General features: G+C 37.2%; 1 protein-coding gene across 5 annotated transcripts; it reads right to left on the bottom strand.

Moving 5' to 3' along the window:
- Positions 1-400: 400 nt before the first annotated feature.
- RALB (RAS like proto-oncogene B) lies at positions 401-22779 on the bottom strand. Of its 5 annotated transcripts, none has more exons than XM_087920467.1 (6): positions 22245-22471; positions 15224-15343; positions 12611-12766; positions 9625-9833; positions 8073-8250; positions 401-4612 (listed from the first exon to the last, which is right to left on the bottom strand). In XM_087920467.1, the coding sequence occupies exons 3-6, from the start codon at positions 12722-12724 to the stop codon at positions 4493-4495; spliced, it is 621 nt and encodes a 206-aa protein (XP_087776593.1). In that variant the 5' UTR covers positions 12725-12766; positions 15224-15343; positions 22245-22471; the 3' UTR covers positions 401-4492. The 5 variants fall into 5 exon arrangements, with proteins under 5 accessions (XP_087776593.1, XP_087776592.1, XP_087776594.1 ...); XM_087920466.1 differs by lacking the exon at positions 15224-15343 and adding an exon at positions 22000-22126; XM_087920468.1 differs by lacking the exons at positions 15224-15343; positions 22245-22471 and adding an exon at positions 22566-22779.
- Positions 22780-22790: the final 11 nt, after the last annotated feature.

Raw genomic sequence — 22790 nt, forward strand, 5'->3', positions numbered from 1 at the left:
ACATATCGTCTCCAAAATTATTTTATAGCGATAAAATGAAGCAGAATGTTTGCTAGAAATTACTGTAATTAATATTAGTTTGTAAGCTATCCATTAGTTTTTTTTCTCCCTCTAATATCTCCCTCTAATATCAGTGTTTGTTTTATTACAAGAAAATATACTTGTTAGTTCTCTCTCCGACAAAAATTCTGAACAAATAATTTGGGGTCTTTAAAATTATTTCCCAATTATAACTAAATTTTAATATTCTAAATGTTTTGATCAACTATTTTATGGAATGAGTGTCATGCTCACAACCTGTTTTTTGTTATTTTGCCTGACTAGTTTTAGTTCGTAAGGTATTTATAAAATAAGCACAGAAATCAACTCAAACTACATAACAGTTAAATGCAAAAATGAATGTGTGGGACCATATATGGTTTATTAATTGTCACATATGTAGAATCCAATTTCTACAGATGCTTTTACACGTACAGCTCAAACATGTATGACTGTGATTTTCCAAGTATGAGTAGACTTCATCTCCTATAATTCCTAGAACGGATAAAGTTTTGAAATAGGTCCTATACTTCTCAAGATCCAGATCCCCAACAGCTGGTTTATAGGCAGGAGAAAAATGCATTCATTTGTATACTTAATAAAAACCAAATTACATATAGCAAATCTCATCACTTGACTTATTTCAAATGAGCTTGAAAAAGTCAAATTAGGAATTTTGGACAACTGTTACTGATCAGAGGGACTAATACTGAGTTAGATCCAATGATGTGAGTCACTATGAGACAGCTTCCTATGTTTACTGTCCCCAGTTGTTGTGAATACGCAGTCACTGATGCTATCACAGTTCAAATCCTCTGAAGAATGTGCACCATTTGCTATTAGAAGTTCATTTAAACACTTCAGTATAAGCAGTCAAGCAATTATGTCAGGAGATGCAGATTCTGAATTTGCAACAAACCAAAGCAGCATAGGCAAGGATGAGGGATGCTGGGAACTGTAATTCAGCAACTGAGAAACCCAAGTGAAATCATGGTTTAATTCTTAAACAATGTTAAATAATACTGATTTCATAGATTGTTTTTTAAAGTAAACAACTTCTAAATCAATTGCTCCATTTTTAAGACATTATAGGGGAATACGTTTAGTGAATTTAGGTAGCAAGCAGTTCCGACACTGGAATGAAATTTCCACTGAATAAAGGATCAGAGTATCAATTAAGGCTGCACAAAGCATAAAAAAGAAGCAGTTTTAAGGTATATTAAGAAGGATCTCTCTCAAAGAGTTACAACATTTCTGTAATTGCAAGGCTCATGTGGATCTTTCAAAAACTAAAGCCTTCCTCAGATTCCATTCTGAACCTTGAATCTGTGTATGCCTAAATTTATATGGCCATGCATCTCACACAAATGATTTTGAGCTGCTTGCAAAGATTAAAAACAAAATGCTAAATTAATGCCTAAACTATGCAAGTTATTTTCTCCAGTAAATTTCTGTAGCTCCTTCACTCCTTCACGCTAAAGGTCATGCGATATTAAATTAGGTTCTACATATAGAAACCAGAGAGACATGAATTACATCTTTTTTGCTCTCTTTCTTATTGCATAAATCCCCTAGCTTCTTTAAAAAAATTACCAAGGTTCTTTTTGTTCAAGTTTCTCATTGTAGTTATGTTTACCTATTTCAGAGATGGCTATGAAGCTCTACCTTCCTTCATGATTGCTGAAAGCTTCTATGTACTGTCAACATAAAACATCTACTTTGGGCTTGAGCAAATTTTGGTCTTCCAATGAGGGTTCTGAAATACCTGTTAGCTAGCATATGCCTATGATCACTGGGGCTGACAATTCAGCAGCATCTGGAAGGTTACATACTGCCCATTCCTGTTCAAAACGAAATCTACAGGTTCCAGATTGTTGTATGCATAAAAATAGGTATCTGTCAAATCTACATCCCCAAAGAATGCTTTGTTACTGAAAGCTCTGTTTCTGAAAATTATGACATCTCCATCTGCATTTAGGATAGATGACACTGAACCTCGTCCATTCTTTGGTTGTTGGAAGAGCAATCTGTGGTGTTTTAATTTGTCTTGCCAGATCCCATAAACATAGTCACATCCTGCCTTCTCTAACCCACAGTAACAATATGTGAACTGGATATCTGCTTCAGCTTATACATTCATGTATCATTTATCACTGTGTTATTATGGCAATATAAAGTCAACATGCCAAAATGCTAATATACAGTAAATAAAACTTCTTTATAGTTTTCCTATTTTAGCATTATCTGGTATTTTTTTCACATAACCTTAATTGATAAATCTAATCTTTATATTCAGACATAACCTTCAATTTTTTAAATATCCAGACATGGTGGTATTTTTCTTCTTCATACTGCTACTTGTTTATTTCCCTATTTTCTAATATTGCTTATGTCTGAAACAGTTGATTTATCACTTGTTCAAGTCATGGGTATGGAACCATATGAAATGCTGCACAGCCCTCTTTTCTCAAGCCTTCCGAAGCCTTTACTGAAAATGATCAAAGCAGTTTCATGCCACATACTAAATGAAAACAGTGTATATACTCCAATACAGACATAACAATTCCAAAAAGTTGTGAAAAAGAAAAAAAAACGAAGGTAAAGGGATAGAATCCTGGCGCATTGATTTATGTGACTTAGTTTTATGTGGTATCATAACCCCTATTCTTAAAACTCCTTCTCTTAAAGCATGCCCAGATCTAAGCTAGGTACTCTAAATCTTCCAAAGCATCATGATACATGCTTATTCTTGGAATTTTTAAAGTACTCTACAATCTGAAAAAGTATTTTTTATGACTGACCAGAGAAGAGCATTTATATAAAGTATATCTGCTCAATGGAACTTTTTCCAGCTTGGTGCTTTTTTGGGGTTCCTCTCACATCCTGTTTGGAAATGAAGAAAAATTCAGTTTAAAAGAGCACCAAATTGAGAAAGAATGGTTTAATAAATCAGCCAGAGCTATTTTTAAAAGTGTAATGATATACTTCTACATGGCATTTTTATTGACCCTATTAATGATCAGTGACAAAAGAAGAAAAAAATGGTAACTGAATAAATTTAGCCATCTGTATAAACTTTATCCCATTATCCAGTGAATAACTATAAAAAGTTTTTGCACAAGGAAAGTGAAGGGTCAGACTTTTTGGCAATACCTCAACATTAACCTTGGATATAGATATATGAAAAGACTGTCCATCTCCATCTTTTTAATTTAGCCACCACTGCTCCACAATGTGGAAAACAGTAAGGAATTAGTGCTCACTCAGGAGTGGAACTCTGTGTCTTGGTATCACCTAGGCAGATACCAACAACTCTCATGGGAGAAAGAGAGTACAGCCAACTATAATGCATCATTAAGTTTCTCTGGTTCAAACAAACGGCTGGAAACATTTTCTGTATAAGTTTCTTAATTTTTTTTTATAGTTCAAATGGAGTAAGTGCATGATAAGGACTGGTGGGTTTTTTTTAACCACCCACTTTTAAAACAAAGACTGTATCCAATTCATGAAACTACAGAATGTGAACTTTCACATTAAAAAAAAAACACCCTTCTTTTAAACATTGAGAGCAAATGTAGCAAACACTATGGTTTCAATACATGACCACGAACCATCACAACACCATGAGTAAAAATGTCCACATTTTGGGAGGAAACCAAGCCTTTGGGAGGAAGGGTAGAATTACTCAATGGAATAAAAAATGTCTAGCTTGATGTCATTCATACGTCTTGGATTTCAAGAACCACAATTCTCAACAAATGTATTGAAAAATTGGGTTAAGCTTAGAACTCTCCTCTGCCTCAAAGATGCCTAGTTTATTTACTCCCAATTTAAGGCGATATAATTTGCCAGAATATAACTACTAATGTTCTGAAATTTACTATGGTCATTATGGAAATGCTAACTCACTGCTCAGGGTTGCTGTTTTTAAGATAAAGCCTTATGCTGTCCATCTAATGTGTTGGCAAAGCAGCAAAACTGATACCACCATAACTTATTTTAAGCAGCACTATACAATTTTGTCAACTTGTGGTTTAAAAAAAAATCACCAAAGACTTAAGCCTTTAAGAGCACACAAAATGAAACCACAAAGAAAAGACAGGTAACTTTGGTGGAATATCAATGAAAACTTGCCATTTAAACAAAAAAGGATAGTGAAGAGTTGTTGAGGAGTGCCCTTGGAGCAGCATCCGGAGGTAAATTCAGAGTGCACCATACGACTAACAGGTAAATTGCTTATGATACAAGGAAAAAATGCTTGCATTACTGTTTACCAGTGACAGCTGCTTTCAAGAATCATCCTTCTTGGTATACATGGATCTGTTGAACTTCTCATATCAATGTGAGTTGAAAAATGTATTGAATTCAGATTTCTTCTTATTAATTCAGTCCTCTATTGTTAGTAGTAAAATGTCTTGTTAGTACTGTCATCTACAAGTGTAGCTCTTAAAGATCACAATAAGCAACATCGTTCTTTAAAACTCTTCTTATTCTTGCTGCTTTTTTTGCCATTCTTGTCTTTATTGTCTGACATTTTCTTGGATCTAATTTCTCTCATCAAATCAAAAAATACCTTAAAAAGAGAGAAAAATAGACAGTATTATCAGCATTTGAAACTGGCTGGTATAAAGGAGTAGTGCATGTTTTGAATTAATGCAACATACTATGAAAAAAGATAATAAATCCCTAAACATATTGTTTATTCACAATAGTGATTTTAAATGGCTAATTTTTAACCATGAAAAATTTATTACACAGGTAGTTAGTCCTCAACTGATAACAACTGATCCCAAAGTTTATGTTGCTAAGTTTTAGGTGAGTTTTGCTCCATTTTACCACCTTTCGTTACCACAGTTGTTAAGGGAATTACTGCAGTTGTTAGTAACACGATTGTTAAATAAATCTGGCTTCCCCATTGACTATTGTCAGACCTTTGTCAGAAAGTTGCAAAAGGTGATCACATGACCTCAAAACAGTACCCATCATAAACATGAATCAGTCTCCAAGTGTCCAAATTTTGATCATGGGACCGTGGGGATGCTGTAACAGTCGTAAGGGTGAAAAACGATCATAAGTTGCTTTTTTCAGTGCATTATAACTTCAAACTGTCACAAAACAAATGGTTATAAGGCCTACCTACCAACTATTTGGGTTTAGTGCAGAAATCACAGGAACTCTCAAGGAATGGCATACTTCAGTCACACTTAATTTTTCAGAGCTGGTAAGCATGCTTACAAGATTCCAAAATTAAATGGGCAATAGACAACCCAAGAAAAAAGGAGCCATTGTTGGCCGTATGACACAATCCCAAAAGCGGACATCTTTTTCTGAGTTAAAAAATAATGCTGATGAAGCTCTCAAGTTTTCTTTTCCTCGCTATAGCTAAACTTAGCTCCACAAGCATTAGACTGGTGAAGCTAGGTTTAAGCGAATGAAAGAAAATTATGAGGATTTGTTTTCCTCACTATTGAAAGCCATAGTTCTACTAACACTGGCAGAGCTAAAGCAAGTGAGGAAAAGAAAATGGACAGCTTTGCCAGTTTTATTTTTCGCTTGGAATTTGGGGACTATCTTTATGCAAACACATTTTATCTATTCTTACAAAACTGCAAGGAACCAATTGTGCTTCTGTTAAGATTTATGGCAATTATCACATTAATACACTGCTCAAAAAAATAAAGGGAACACAAAAATAAGGCATCCTAGATCTGAATGAATGAAATATTCTTATTAAATACTTTGGTCATTACATAGTTGAGTGTGCCGACAACAAAATCACACAAAAATTATCAATGGAAATCAAATTTAGCAACCCATGGAGATCTGGATTGGGAGTTACACTCAAAATTAAAGTGGAAAAAAACACTACAGGCTGATCCAACTTTGATTTAATGTCCTTAAAATAAGTCAAAATGAGGCTCAGTAGTGTGTGTGTGGCCTCCACATGCCTGTATGACCTCCCTACAATGTCTGGGCATGCTCCTGATGAGGTGGTGGATGTTTTCCTGAGAGATCTCCTCCCACACCTGGACTAAAGCATCCCCCAACCCCTGGACAGTCTGTGGTGCAACATGGCGTTGGTGGATGGAGCGAGACATGATGTCCCAGAGGTGCTCAATTGGATTCAGGTCTGGGGAACGGGCGGGCCAGTCCATAGCATCAATGCTTTCATCTTGCAGGAACTGCTGACATACTCCAGCCACATGAGGTCAAGCATTCTCTTGCATTAGGAGGAACCCAGGGCCAACCGCACCAGCATATGGTCTCACAAGGGGTCTGAGGATCTCATCTCGGTACCTAATGGCAGTCAGGCTACCTCTGGCGAGCACATGAAGGGCTGTGTGGCCCCCTAAAGAAATGCCACCCCACACCATTACTGACTCACTGCCAAACCGGTCATGCTGGAGGATGTTGCAGGCAGCAGAACGTTCTCCACAGCATCTCCAGACCCTGTCACGTCTGTCACATGTGCTCAGTGTGAACCTGCTGTCATCTGTGAAGAGCACAGGATGCCAGTGGTGAATTTGCCAATCTTGGTGTTCTCTGGCAAATGCCAAACGTCCTGCATGGTGTTGGGCTATAAGCACAACCCCAACCTGTGGACGTCGGCCCCTCATATCACCCTCATGGAGTCTGTTTCTGACCGTTTGAGCAGCCACATGCACATTTGTGGCCCACTGGAGGTCATTTTGCAGGGCTCTGGCAGTGCTCCCCTTGTCCCTCCTTGCACAAAGGAGGAGGTAGCGGTCCTGATGCTGGGTTGTTGCCCTCCTACGGCCTCCTCCACATCTCCTGATATACTGGCCTGTCTCCTGGTAGCGCCTCCATGCTCTGGACACTATGCTGACAGACACAGCAAACCTTCTTGCCACAGCTCGCATTGATGGGCCAGCCTGGATGAGCTGCACTACCTGAGCCACTTGTGTGGGTTGTAGACTCCGTCTCATGCTACCACTAGAGTGAAAGCACTGCTAGCATTCAAAAGTGACCAAACCATCAGCCAGAAAGCATAGGAACTGAGAAGTGGTCTGTGGTCACCACCTGCAGAACCACTCCTTTATTGGGGATGTCTTGCTAACTGCCTATGCTTTCCACCTCTTGTCTATTCCATTTGCACAACAGCATGTGAAATTGACTGTCAATCAGTGTTGCTACCTAAGCGGACAGTTTGATTTCACAGAAGTGTGATTGACTTGGAGTTACATTGCGTTGTTTTAGTGTTCCCTTTATTTTTTTGAGCAGTGTATATTGTAAGAGTATTTCAGGAAGTCTACAATAATTTCTGCTATACAGGTAGTCCTCGACTTATGACCTGTTGCTTAAGGACTGTTTGAAGTTGTGACATACTTTCTCAAAGCTACTTACAACCCATTTTCAGAGTTATGATGCTGCACCCATATCCCATGGTCACATAATCCTATTTTTGGAGCTTGTCAACCAATTCTCTTTTATGGCCACTTGCAGCAACCCACAGTTAGGTGACCATGATTTGTTATATTTTTGTGTGTGATTCCTAGCATTTATTTCCACTTTCCAGCAAAAACAAAAAAAAGTGGGGGGGCATCAGGGAAAAATGGAATTGGTTAATGGCTGCCATGTTGACTTAACAATTGTCCTAAAGTGGTCGTATCTTTGAATCTAGTCACATGATGCCTTGACTTAAATACTGCAATGATTTACTACCATAATCCTGAGCTCAAGTCAAGGTTTGCCTGTATTGTGATAATATATATAATTTGAAGTTTGAGGAATAATTGCAGAAAAAAGTTGGCAACCGAGATATCCTTCTATTTACAAAAGGTAGCTATGGTTTATTATGTCACCATTTGCTCAAGTTCTTTCATTAAATCGAAGTGGTTAATAACTCTTACAGTGATTAGTTTAAGATCTTACATAAGATGTGGAGATCTCACAAAGTGCCAAATTCTTTTGCCTTACATTTATATACAAGTACAATTTAAGGGGGAAAAAAACCTGTCAAGTGTGATCAGTCCCATTTATGAAACATTGCTGAATAGAAACTCTTACTTTACCTTATCTACATTTGCTCTTGTTTTTGCTGATGTCTCTACATACTGCACCCCCCACTCTTCTGCTTTACTTCGAGCAGCTTCTACAGGCACTTGTCGACGGTCCTCCAAGTCTGATTTGTTTCCCACTACTAGTAATGGTATTTTATCCTCTTCAGCTTTTACACGGAGAATCTGTTCTCTAGTACAAGCATATTAAAAGCAAAACAGTAGATAAGGCCTTAATCAATATTTCCTGCTAGGGTGCAAAATGCATATATGTCAGAAGCAATAAGTGTGGTATGCCAAGGAATTGCAAAGCTATTGTGTACTACACTTACTGTCAAGCAAGAGAGCAGCGTTGCAGGTCCCAAGTACCAGAGTTCAATCTGGCAGGACCCAGATGGTATGCCTTTTTCCCGGTTTCCAGTCAAAATATAATATTTTACCGCAACTAACTGATGCAATCAATTGTACCAGAGCAGGTTCTGGTACAACCTGGTCAGCAGGTTCTGACCAGTTCTGGAGAAATGGTAGTAGAAATTTTGAGTAGTTCGGAGAACCAGCAAATACCACCTCTGACTGGACCTGCCCCCATCTATTCTCTGCCTCCCGAGTCCCAGCTGATCAGCTGGGTCTTCTTTTTGTTGCCCTGAACAGGAGAACCGAGCTGGAAAGCAGGTTAGTGGGATGGGGAGGGAATAGGATTTTGCAGTATCCTTCCCCCAGGAGTTGGGGAGGGAATGGTGATTTTATAGTATCCTTCCCCTGGAGTTCGGTGGAAATAGAGATTTTACAGCATCCTTCCCCTGTCACACCCACCAATCCATATCAGAGCCACCAAGGCATGCTCACAGAATTGGTAGTAAAAAAAAAATTAATCCCACCTTTGTATTGTACCTATTATTTTATCTACACACACACACACACACACACACACAAAAGAGTTAAATATACTTTAAATGAAATTAAGTGGGAAGTATACACATTATACAGTCAGCACCACACTTCCCATCAACGAAACATAACACTGTATTAGCATAATCAGCTCAAAAATTATTAGCTATTATTATTGCTGTTATGCCAAAGCAATAAACGGCAAGATGAAGGCCAAATTACAGACCTTAAATTTATCACGTAAGCCTGCTGTAGAGGCTTTTAACTCGTAGTGTAGGGCTGAGAGACAAAGTGGTCCATCCACAAGGAAGGTCAAAACTCGGATCTCCCAGTCCAGCAATTTAACCATTATTCCACACTGGCTCCATAAACTAATATACTGATATAAAATGCAGTTGTGTTTTGCACAGTTACAGCTATTGCGAACATTTATATCAACAGAGGGAGAATTAAATAGTAAAAACTATTAGCTGCTCTACAAAATGCACCTCCACAGCCATATTTAATCAGTAGCCTTTGCCTCTTCAAATGTGTTAAGTATTTTCCTGTTCAGTTTAGCAGACGTTCAAAGCTTAATGCGTTCTGGAAATGAAAGGAAAGATGACATCTTTCTTTTGGACACATTATAGATTCAATCAAAAATCAAACTCCAATTAAAACATCTAGAGATCATATTTACCTAAATTCTGCTGTGGCTGTAAAGGATTCATGCTCAGTTATGGAGAAAACTAAGAGAAAACCTTCTCCACTCCGGAAATAGTTGTCTCGAATAGCTGCATAATCTTCCTGCCCAGCTGTATCCAGAATATCTATTTGGACTTCTTCACCATCTAGAACAACTTTTTTTCTGTAACTATCAGCCTTGGTTGGTTCATAGTCTTCAACAAACTAGAAAGCATAAAACAATAGTTAGAAATAAGTTTCTAGCACTTCCTTGGATGGCAAATTAAGTTATAGAGGATTATCCAATTAACAATAATGCCTATTTGCAGCTCCAATGCGTATAGCACTGAAATCAAAATATTTCCTTCATTTATGTGTTAAAGATCTGCTTCAACTAATAATCTGGGGATAAAAACAATGTACTCTATTTTTTTTTAAAAAAAATCATCCTGTAGATTTCATAGGTAAAAATTCTGCTTTGGTTTATCGTGAGTAAAGGCAAATATTTATTCTGGAATGAAGATTCATGAAAGCCCTTCATGATAAATCTATTGCCATTAGAATTTGTTCAAGCAATTCTAAGTCTACCTCTGAAGTCTTAAGCATTATCTATTTTTTTCTTGAGATCGCAGCCCAGTCAGATGTTATGCTTCTGTCACATTAGCATGATCCATAAAATAGGGTAAAAATTTAGTATTAATAAGCATTTGTACATTGTATACTCCATTCTTGGTGGGAGACTGCAAATAGTATACTGACTTGCAAGGTAGCTTTTATATTAGAAACCCTACCTTACAAAGAATTAAAATGCTTGGGAAAAACTGGGTTTGATTGTGCTCATGGCATACTAGTAAAAATGTCAAAACTGACCCAGGCGTCTTTACTATTAGCAGGAAATGCTTCATGTGGCATGGACAGCTAGTAACCTAATCTACTCCTTTCCTGTCTTACTGAAAAGTATTATGTGAAAACCTCAAGGTATCAAAAGCCACATTGGATGGCTGATTTATGTGCCCCATCTACTGATAACCATGGCATGTAGAAAGGTACAACTTGAGTGTAAGAGAAGTAAATGATATTTAAGGGCATGAATTAAGGAAATGAAAATTAAAGAAAAACAATTATGTTCTATGCTGTGGAACTAAGATAAAAAAGGAAAGGAGTAATAAATTTGAATGAAGGCATAGTTGAACTAATGGAATGGAGATGATGAAAACATATAAATCAAAGTGTAGATGTAATTATGAAGTATCTAAAATGTATGATTTTGATATTCATAACAAACACATAAATGGATAGCATCTAGATTGTTGTGGATGACTATAATTGTAGGCTGGTGATAACTGTGTGTTACAATCTTGGTGAATAATAAGCACTCCACTAAATATTGATAATGAAATAGTACGGAAAAACTGTAGCAAAAATTATACAATATTTTAAATGAATTTTCTAAAATCCATGATCAACTATAAAGATGACCATTAGGAAAATATATGCTTAGAAAAAGGCATGTTTTAAATACAGATCGTCTTCTAGTTATGAATGTAAAATGGAGCCTGCCCATTACATTTGTAACCCACGGATTAATGGGAGTGAATATCAGCGAGGCCTGGGCAGGCCTAAACGGAGGTACAGAGGGATGGGCCCGCCCCTCCAACTCTCCATTTTGGCCTGGAATGTGCTGGGCAAGGCCTGTGCAGGCCTAAATGGAGCGTTGGAGGGGCAGGTCCACCCCTCTGAACCTCCATTTTGGCTGGCAAAGTGCAAGACACATGTTGCAGAGCCTCTGCGGTTATTCGTAAGGGTGAACAACTGCTGGGATGCTGCAAGATTTGTAGTTTTGGGACTTGTTCCTAAACACTAGGGGATGCTTATCATGTAACTTCGAATGTTCGCTAAAGAAATGCTCATAACCTGGGGAATTACCTGTATATAGTTTAAGTCAATACATATGTATACATAGAAGAAGAATGAATGATTAAGTATGACTACTTTGATAATTTGATAGTAGATTAAAGATTACTGGCATCAGGAAAGAGTATAAAGGGGATGAGAAGTTCTCAGTTTTAAGTCAGGTCGTTGTTTCTGGCAGTGTCAACAATAGATCTTCAGAAAATGGGCATAAAACCTCCAGAAAAGTAAAAATAATTAGACAGAAAGTAGAAGGGGAGAAATAAGAGCTTTATGTGGAAAAATGTAGAAGATAAATTAATTTCCTAATAGAATGAATAAATGTAAGGAAAGAGAATGAAAAAAACTCCTTGGAGAGAATACATAGAATTACTCTAGGAGGACGCAAATATGAAATAGTAGTGAGAACTTGAAGTATCAAAAACAATTCCCAGCAGAATCATTAAATGAAAGAAGACATGGATGAGAAACACGCCCAGCAAAGAATGACTGCTGTAAAAGAGAAAAAGAATGTATGGGTGCAAGAACAAAAGTTTGAAAGGATGTAATCAAAGAGAGCAAGGAATGCTTAAGAAAAAAATGACAAAGGCCAGAACAGTTTTGTATATAAATAATTACAGCATGACTAAGGCCAGAACTGACATGAATGCTGTATCTGTTGGTGAAAACAGGCTGTTAAAATGTTGAAAATAGTAATGCTGCAGGAATAACTGGTGTACATGGGAAAATGTAGCAGTATGGCTCTTTTAAGAATTTCTGCCACTTTCTTATATATGATTACATTCTTAAGAGAACTAAGAAGTTTAAAAGAAAAAAATAAATGTATGAAGTGGTATACTGGTTTTGGAAAAAAATAGTTTCAAGGATAAAAAGTTATAAAGAGATGTTATTTTACTGATTATTCTAGAATGCTTCTTGTATTTAAAACCATGAGATCTAATAAACAGAATAAAATTATATCTCTTTCTGAAAAATGTTCTACAAATTTATGGTCTTGTATTGATATCCCACAATGCACAGTAAAAGCAGTTCAGTGCAGATTTAGTACATCATTTTAATACCTATAAATAGAAAAACGACAAATATCTTACCTCATCATACATAAACTGAAGTGTAAGTGCTGATTTGCCCACGCCTCCACTACCAACCATGATTACTTTGTGAAGGGCAAGAGAGCTTTGACTTTTTGCCTTGCTAGCAGCCATTTTTAATATAGTTGTCAGGTATCAGCTGAGTAGACTGATGAGCTAGAAGCCAAAAAATAGGTGTTTTGTTATTCAGATCAAGAATTTAATCACCAGAATGACAGAATTACCTGATGCAATCAGACAAAATTTCAACTATGTCACAACCTTTGAGAAGGACTAAATAAATATTGATGCTTTAATTGCAATTTCATCTGGATAAACCATTGAAACAATTTAGAATACAACATGATGAATAATTATTAGGCTTTCCTTATAATTCTAGTACGATTTTGAATAAGTATTTGCAAAATCCTATTTCCCTTTTCAAATGGCAAACTTATAATTTCACTTGAAAAGACATTGAGTTTGGCTTCAACTATAGTGTGTAAAGAAGTTAATTAAGATACATGCAATTTTAATTTCTGTTAAAATGTCAACTTTGTGATTTAGTTGACATTAGAAACAAATACGATGAAATAGAAAAGAAAAAAATATAACCTTTAAACTTGCTCATATTACTATTTGATACCTATTTTAAAGTTTGGAGAACTCTCCTAAAATAGATTTTGAAAGCATAGGGGGAATTGCTGGGAAGATGTGAAAATATTTTCTGGCAATGCATGGGAAGAAATAACTACATTATCTATCATGGAAATTTATCACTGAATTGTGCCCCAAAAGCTGGAAAGTTCCCGTCAACCAAATCTTTAACATAATGTATATTATAAGAGGAACAGAAGAGGGCTTATACTGGAAGTTTGATGCTTTTGTCTGTGTAAAGGTAGTTCTCAAATTATGACTAGTCATTAAGCTAAAATTATGACAGATTCCGCAGGGCTACATATGACCCAGATTTGAAGTTCCAATGACTGGACACCCCCTGTGGCCATATTTTGGATTCTTGGCAACCAGCTCGTATTTACAACTCTTGGACATGTGACTGCAATTTATGATGCATTTTACCAGAAACTAGCCTTTATTTCCAGTTTCTGGCAAAAAAAAAAAAAAAAAAAGCCCACTGAAAACAGTAGATTTGCTTAAGACCGCCAGATTCACTCAACAATAGCTACAACAAAAATTGTAAACTCAGGTACCCACTTAATGACTGGCATAACTTAAGTGCACAATTCTAGACTCAACTACTTGTGCAATGTATTTATTTATTTTCTGTGAAGCTCATAATTTGAAAGAAATGTTAACATCAAAATTGGCCATACAGTACTATATAACACCGACTGCAAGACTATTGAGTCTTCTTACGCTTGATACTCAAAAATAGCAAAATACTTTGAAATTCTTTCAGTTTTCTCCACATTTATTCAGATTTGAATATTTTCCTCGATTAATAGAAATCTCCCTGAGATAATTTAGATTTTTAGGAATTGCCCTGTAGAGATTAGAGTTGGATAATCAATCGTTTCTGCTAAACAGCATGGTTGGGCATCATAACAGAGAAAGTTGTGATGCCTGTCCACTACAAGAGCATTCTCCTAGAGATCCATCAACATTCTAAAACCCCAATTGCTTTCCCAGACTTGTACTAAGATGGGTGCGTTGTGGATGGTTTTTCCCAAACATAATCCCCCTCTTTTAAAATTCTTTTATTTTTTATAGTATAAGTTGAATGCACTTGTCTGGTATAGTGTGGCTTTCTATGTTTAATTAAATACCTTTCATATTAATGAAATAACCACAACATAGTTTTCAATCCATATCATATAAGATTTATGTAAGGATATAAAATATTTAATGGCTTTCAAATTTGATTTCCTCCTCAGATTTGCCCAGAAATTCTACTTTTATTATCATTGACTCTAATCAAGCAAGCAGCTACAATCTTCCTTCTTTCACTTGCCATGCAGCTGGCATTGCACGATTTCTCCAGCTCGACTGCAACTGAAAGCGGTCATTCTTTAAGAACAGAGTTTGGGCCACTAATCTATATCGATACACAACACTTTTGTAAAAGCCTTCTAGTACTCCATTTCTAAGACGATTTAACTGTTAACATGAAATCAGAAACTGCAAAACTAAACATGTGAATTCTATTTTCTCTTATTGTATATCTGATAAAAAGATGAAGCCAAATGGATTACAGTATTTTAGGTGGCTCAATTATGTACAACATAATGATTCAGAGTTTATATTCAGCAATTCTACTGAAACTAAACAATTCTACTAAATTTTAAGACATGACTTGAGAAATCAAAACCTTTCCTATTAGCACAAGAATAATAAATCTCTCCTTGCTCCTTCCCTCTCAATTTTCATTGCAGTCAGAAAAGAGCAAAGATGTTTCAGGTCATATTCAATGTTCCTCACTAAGAGGAGTTGTTCTGGAGTTGGCCCAAATTCAAGTTCACTGCGTTGATGATGCTATCTAACCATCTCATCACTCTGCCATCCCCTTCTCCTTTTGCTTTCAATCTCTCCCAGCATCAGGGTCTTTTCCAAGAAGTCATCTCTTCTCATTTGGTGGCCAAAGTATTTGTTCTTCCAAAGTTAGGGAAGACTTACTTTAGGATTGACTGATTTGATCTTCTTGCAGTCCAAGGGACTCTCAAGAGTCTTCTCCAGCACCACAATTCAAAAATGTCAATTCTTTGGTGCTCAGTCTTCCTTATGGTCCAATTCCCACTGCCATAGAAGATCATAGCTCTGACTCTACGGTCCTTTGTCAGCAAGGTGATGTCATTGCTTTTGAATATATTATCTAGGTTTGTCAAATTTTTCCTCCCAAGGAGCAACCAACTTTTACAGGTAGTGCTTTACAATCACAATGGAGCCCAAAAATTATGTTGCCAAGCAAGAGAGTTGTTAAGTGAATGTTGCCCCATTCTGAGACTTTGCTTGCCACAGTTGTTAAGTGAATCACAGTTATTAAGTTAATATCCTGGTTGTTAAATGAATCCGGCTTTTCCATTCACTTCCACTGTCATAAGGCCGCACAAAGTGATCACATGACCCCAGAATACTCAACATCATAAATATTAGTTAGTTACCAAGCATCTGAATTTTTGATCATGTAACCAATGGGGATGCTGCAACAGCCATAAGTGTGAAAAACAGTCATAAGACTTTTTTTCAGCATCACTGTAACTTCAAATGGTCACTAAATGAACTGTTGTAAGTTGAGGACTACCTGTAATTTAATGGCTGCAGTCACCATCTACAATGATCTTGGAGCCCAAAAAAATCAAATCTGTCACTGCTTCCATTTGTTTCCCTTCTATTTGCCAGGAAATGACCAGATGCCATGATCTAATGTTTCTTTTTAAAGAACTATTTCAAGCCAACTTTTGCATTCTCTGGTTTATGCAGATTACTTGAAAACAAAGAGGAGATATGAACAACAGGCTACCATGAGTTCTGAGGAGGAATAAGAATCAGCAAAAACAGCTGGCTAATCAATCCAAAGTTTAATCTTGAGATTTTGGTAACTATTTAGCTTAAAATTATTCTAGTTTTACCAGTGACCAAGCATATAACAGGTAGTGCCCATTTCCTTAGCACAGTTGGGACAGGAAACTCCTTTGATAAAAGATGCAAATGTAGAGTGAAAAGTAATGTGACTGTACACAACTTACAACATCAGTTCTGACTATGGTTATTAAGCGAATCGCCACAGGTTAAGTGTTACATCAAGTGACTGCAACTTGTGACTTGATGCTAGCTTCCATAGATTGTGTTTGTTGGAAGCAGATTGCTAAGGTTGCAAATGGTGATAATGTAACTGTGGGACATTGTAATTGTTGTAAATGTGTGTCAGTTACCAAGTGCTCAAATTGCAATTACATAATTGCGGGGAAGCTACCAAGCTGTAACATTGAGGACCACCCATAAGTCTCCTTTTTTAACACCTCTGTAACTCTGGGTGGTTATCGAACAAGTGGTTGATAAGTGAGGATTACATGCATAAGCATGAATTAACAATTTTCCTACCTGTAGGTCACTAACTCTTTCACTTTCTTTATTAGAGAATAAATATTAATTTATGCCAAGGGTCCTCAAACTTGGCAAGTTTAAGCCTTGTGGACTTCAACTCCCAGAATTCCTGAGCTAACATGACTGGAGGAGGAATTCTGGGAGTTGAAGTTCACAAGTCTTAAAGCTGTTGTGTTTGAAGACCCCTGATTTATGCAGTTCATTGTGACCATTATCTCCAAAGCAATATAATTCGCATTAGCAAGAGTTCACAGTCAAACATATATATAGCTGCATTTATTAAAGTCATACATTTGAAGAAAAGTATAAAATTTGGGTCATGCTGCTGGTCCCAAACTATTAAATTTAAGTCATGTGGTTGCTATTTATATGATTAGTTACGTAATTTTGTGGAAGAGGTACTTCAATTTTTCAATTTTTATTTGGCGCTTTTCAATATATCTAAATAAGATACGCAGAGCTATTTTTGCTTCTCTCCTGTATCACTTAATCTTGAATAGCTCAGAACATTAACAACATAACAGTATATTTTATGTACCAGAAATGCATCCATGAAATAAATTAAATACATCAAGGTAACTCTATTCTTGTATCTCATGCTATAGAAATATCTCCCTTTAATACTTTGTTCAATATAAAGAAATCCTTTTTTATACAATCCAAATCCTAATTCTGCCTGACTTTGCTGCATCTTTTAAACAAGAACATACTTCATTCTTGCTCAAAAGTTTATGTTGCTTTAAATGCAAATTTCTTCAGGAGATAAAAATGATGAGCAATAGCCAACAGTACCTGCATTCTTCCACATTTAAAAACCCACACACAAATGTTGCCATGGCTACATGCTATCATTTTGCCCTGTGTTTACAACCATAATGCTATTCAGCAAAACTGAAGATACATACTGCCTTTTTGTGTATGGGATGAACAGCCAAGCCTGTTCAGTGACCAAACCTAAAAGTTTAAAGAGATACATGCTCACAACTCATTAATGATGTAATCAGAATTGGCACACTGAAGAGGAAAAACAAGCTTATATGCTAAGCTCCATCAACATCATAAGAACTTTAAAAATGACAAAACCAGGCTCAAATAGTGATGCAACGTTTTGGATGAATGTAATCTTCAGGTTTCTTGATTCTATTATCTCCTTGAGATAGACACCTAACATTAGAATCATCATTACAAAGGCAGAACAAAGAATGTTCTTCCTGCATCAACTCAGAAAGCTCAGGTTGCCCAAGGACCTGTGGATACAAAGTTATGATAGAAGCTGTCATTTGTTCCTCAATAGCTGTCTGGTTTGGCAAAGCAACCAAATAGGACAGGTACAGACTTCAACGGATAGTTAGGACTGCAGAAAAAACAATTGCAACCAGCCTGCCTTCCACTGAGGATCAATATACTGCACGAACCAGAGAGAGGGCTGAGAAAATAACTACAGACCCCTCACATCCTGGACATAAACGGTTTCAATTTCTTCCCCCAGGACACCACTACAGAGAACTGCATGCCAAAACAACTAGACATAAAAGTAGGGTTTTTGCCCATGCCATCACTCTGCTGAATACTTTATTCTCACAGAACTGCCTCATTTCTCATCTTTCCCACTATCTTCTATTGGTTTCTTATGATTTATCAATTGCTGTTTGGAACTTATGATGAATGTTTGTAACCATGATTATGACCTATTCACTTGCTGTTTATATGTACACTATGAGCTTATGCACAGGAGAAAAATTTGTTGTGTGTCTAATCACACTTGGCCAATAAAGAATTCTATTTCTATTTTTTTATCAGGTTTCCATCCAGCAATCAACAGTCTTGACATTTTCGTGATTGGGATTCAAACAATCTAGAAATGGCATAATACAAATCTAGAGACTTCTTCAGAATTTTAGATCATAGATTGCTAGCAAATGACAATCTTGGATAACTAAATGCTCTTGTCCCTCCATTCCTATATAACATTTAAAATTACTAAAACATCATTCTAATCCTAAAATTGGAACCACTTGGTCCAATCACAATGAAAGTAGTTTGATCTTAGAAACTTGTATTGGGATTTTTTTTTTCACCTTGAAGATTTTGTCTATTTCTACATGGTGTTAATAGTGAAGTAAAAATAAAACTGAGGTCACCAACCAACAAACACTGTAAGCTAAGGTACACCAACTTAACTTCTTTAAGATGTCCCTTGAAAGGAAGGGTCTGCCTTCCTCAATTGGGTATTCTCAAGATACATTGGGAAAATAACTCCCCAAATTCCCAAACTGAATTGAATCATAGTTACCACAAAGTTACCATGCTGAGAGACGCTGCCTTGGCACTTTGTACATAATGAACCTAAATGTTGAATAAAGTATCTCATCATCCTGGATTCACAGGTAACAGCAATGAGATTTGCTGTTTCATGACTTTAAGCAAAACAAAAACCTCAAACACTCAAGGAAAGTCGCAAGAAAAACCTGAAATATATTCCAGCTGCGGGTGTTAGAGCATGAGAATATGAGTATCAGTCCATTTCTTGTTTCTAAGAGGGTCATTTTCAATATAAAATAATTGCAACTAAAAGTTCTAATTTAAAGTATTGGCTATATATGGACTCTCTTTTATAACAAGCCAGTGTTATAATGATAAAATTTTCTAACAGCTAATATGCATGATTCTTTAAGAAATATGAATTTCTAATAGGATATTACATTTAAACTAATCTGTCCTATAAGTGCAATAATTTTGAAGTACAATATGTGTTATTGTTACATCTTATAAACTGAACTATAGCTAAACCCAAAAAGATTGTAAGTAAAAATATAGTTTTCAGTGATCTGAAAAAATAATTTCTTTCTACAGATGTATTTATGTATTATCCCATTCTACAGCCATCCACATTTTGGTTTAGCATTATCACTGAACCAGATCAATATTAATGGGTTATAAACCTACTTGGAATGAACAACTAGAATAAGATAGTGGTGATAGGGATGGTATTTTCTTTCAAAATAAATGAAAGAAAATGTTACCTCCAGACAGGTAGTCTTTAACTTCCAACAGTTCATTTAGTGACCAAAGTTTACAAGGGTACTGAAAAAAGTGACTTATGACTGTTTTTCACACTTGTGACTGATCCAGCACCCCCATGGTTACATGATCAAAATTTGGAAATTTGGCAACTGACTCTAATTTAAGATGGTTGCAGTGTCCATCATTCACTGGCTGACCTAAACAACAGTCACTCAACTACAAATTTCTAGTACATGAAAAGTATATTTATAAATTGTCATTTTCTGAAGTTCCAAAGAGTAATTTCTGAAGGAAAAATCACATTATTATATATTCTATGGTTATATACGACTGTAAAAATGTATGTATACCAAGATATCAATTAGTGTCATTTCTCTCCTATATGCTCAATCAAATCTGTTATACCCTGGCTTTCTCAAACAGACAAAATTTGACAAAACAAGACTGAAATCAATATAATACCAAACCTCAGATTTACTGGCTATTTCCATTTTTTTTCAGTGAAATATTAGAACCTCATCTAGTAGATCCCTTCTTTCTTTCTGAATGGCAAAAGAGTCCCTAGTCTAGCCCTTCCTTACCTTTCGTTTATCTAGCAGTTTTGTGTTCTCAACTTACTGAAGCATTAAGCATCTGTGTAACACTAGCTAACATGCCTCAGCACATACAAAAAACAAGCAGTAATGACACAAGTCTGTATTTTGCAGTGTCTATAATGAGGAAGGGCCAGCCAGAAGTTGTACAAAATAAAAGAAAATATTACCTCATGGCACAAAAGAATGTCAGGGAAAAAAGAGCTAAAAAATATTGAGGCCTATATTAATAGCCTCAAAACCAGCAAAAGCAATTTTTTTAAACATGTCAAAATTAAGACATTGGCCAAAAAGACAGCCAAACCTATGGAAAACCAAGGAGTTCAAATACTACTAAAGAAGGATAAGGAGACTGCAGAAAAAATGCAGGGATGATTAGTATCTGTCTTCACTGCTGAGGATAAATGGCAGATATTCATGCTTGAAATGTATAGGTATAATCTGATACAATGTTGTATTTGACTTCCAAAAAAAGTCCAGCATCCCTTGACAACATTCTTTAGTGTATAATTTAGTAATCATAAAACACAGCATTATAAAGTTATCTATTAGAGAACAAAAAGGGAAAGAATGCAAACAATGGAGTTTCCCTAGGAATCTGTACTGAGATTGATAGAGATCTACTTTTTGTTTAAACAAGAGTAACACAACCAAAGATTTCCAATTCAAGCGCTGTATTTATCCAAATCTGACCTCCATGAATGAGATACTACCAAATTGGAAATATTTTTTAGCAGATTAGAGGTTTTCGAACCTAGGCAGGTATAACATATAAAAAATAATAATTTGAACAATTCCAACAAGCCAGCTGAATGCGGAAAATACACCAAGACAGTTCAGAAAGGCAAGCCCTTTTCAATGAAATCCAGAAAAGAATAGGGAGAGCAACAAATATATGATCTGTTGACACTTCATAATGACTTTACCCATCACCTCAGTTTCTTGCATGGGTCCCTTTTATCTCCCGTGTTAATGGCAGAAAATAGTAACATGGTATTATTGTCCATAGTTAAGTAAAAAGAAAAAAGAAATCTCGAGGCCAATTTGCTACCACATCCTAATACACTAAAAGTGGAAGCGAGATTTGATGGGGGGGGGGGAGGTCTGCTAAAAATCCAACCCCCACTTTTATGCTGGACTAGTTCTCTATAATCAACCTTTTTACAGATCGTTTGCCCCCACCCACCCAAAGAAAACCCCCCAGGTACTTTAAAGGGACATTTCTCCTCGCACGGAAACTCTTAATATGGGTAAATACACTTACTCCCATTATTTCCATTTACCTTCAGCTCAATGCAACACCCAGGTCTCGCAGCCTTTACAAAAAAAAAACACCACCCCTTTTAATTAAGCAAAGGGATGGTCAGTGGCGTAGCCCTACGGACACATTCGGAGCCCCCGCCCCGAACTGAGCAGCTTGCCAAGGACACCCCCCCCCTCACAAAAGGCTACCCCCCCACCTTCTCTTTCCGCCCCAAAGGACCCAACGCAAAAGCCCTCAGTATCCATAAAAGAAAAAAGGCATCCGACCCACCTAAAGTTCCGCCGCCATTACGGGGTAAGAATGGAGAGGGAGGGAAAGGGAAACGATACAACCCCCCCACTCCCCCTTTAAGGGATTAGTTACACCGATAAAGTACTTTCGTTGCCTGAGGGCTTTTCTATCAGGTCTACCGCGGGGGGAGGGGGGGCAATTTTTTTTCACACACACACACACACATACACACCAACCCCGGGTTCGTTCCCAACTGCAATGCCACAAAATGGAAAACAAATGCCCAACCCCCGAAGCACTCTCTTCCCCTTTCCTCTCCTCGGCGGCACGAACAGCGCTGACGGCCGCGGCAACCTCGCTCGCCTTTAAAAAAAAAAGAGAGAGAGAGAGAGAGAGAGGCTTGAAACTAGGCTGGCTCTTCTTTCTTGCCCGTCTCCTTCGCTCTCGGCTTCTCCGAAAGAAAGAGAAGCGCGGCATTTACCTTCCCGTGGCGGGGCGGCGGTCTGGGTATTGGTTGACTTTAAAAGCTGCCGAGCAAAAAACCAAAAACAAAAACCCCCCAAGGTTCTCCCCCTACCCGAGGCCGGTCGGCTTCAGCGCCGCTACCCTCGCTTTTAGGTAGGCTGATATTAGCAGCAGCAGCAGAAGCAGCATCAAGCGCTACTGCCTCGCGCACCCGCTCGTGCACGCGCTCGTTACCGCCCCGATGGAGGAAAGCCGTGCGCCCGCGCGAGCATATAATTCCCCCGGATTCTCCACTTGCGCGCGCAGCTGCTTCCTTTTTTTTTTTTTTTTAAATTACCAACGTGGCGCGCTCAATGATGTCGCGGGTCAAAGCAAAAGCGCAGCGTCTTTGTTTGCATTCGCTCCACCCCTTTCTCTGGACTTCACGCCCACTCCCGCCCGGCTCTCGAGCGCTTTTTTTTTTTCTTTTTTTTAACAAGCCGCTTCCAGGAGCCATCCGCGTCCGACGATGTGGGGGGGAAAAGAAGCGTGCGTCTCAAGCACGTGACCCTTTCTTGTCCAA

Source organism: Pseudonaja textilis, chromosome 1 (genome assembly GCF_049901715.1).
Source record: "Pseudonaja textilis isolate UNSWEBS1 chromosome 1, rPseTex1.2, whole genome shotgun sequence".
NCBI lineage: Eukaryota > Metazoa > Chordata > Lepidosauria > Squamata > Elapidae > Pseudonaja > Pseudonaja textilis.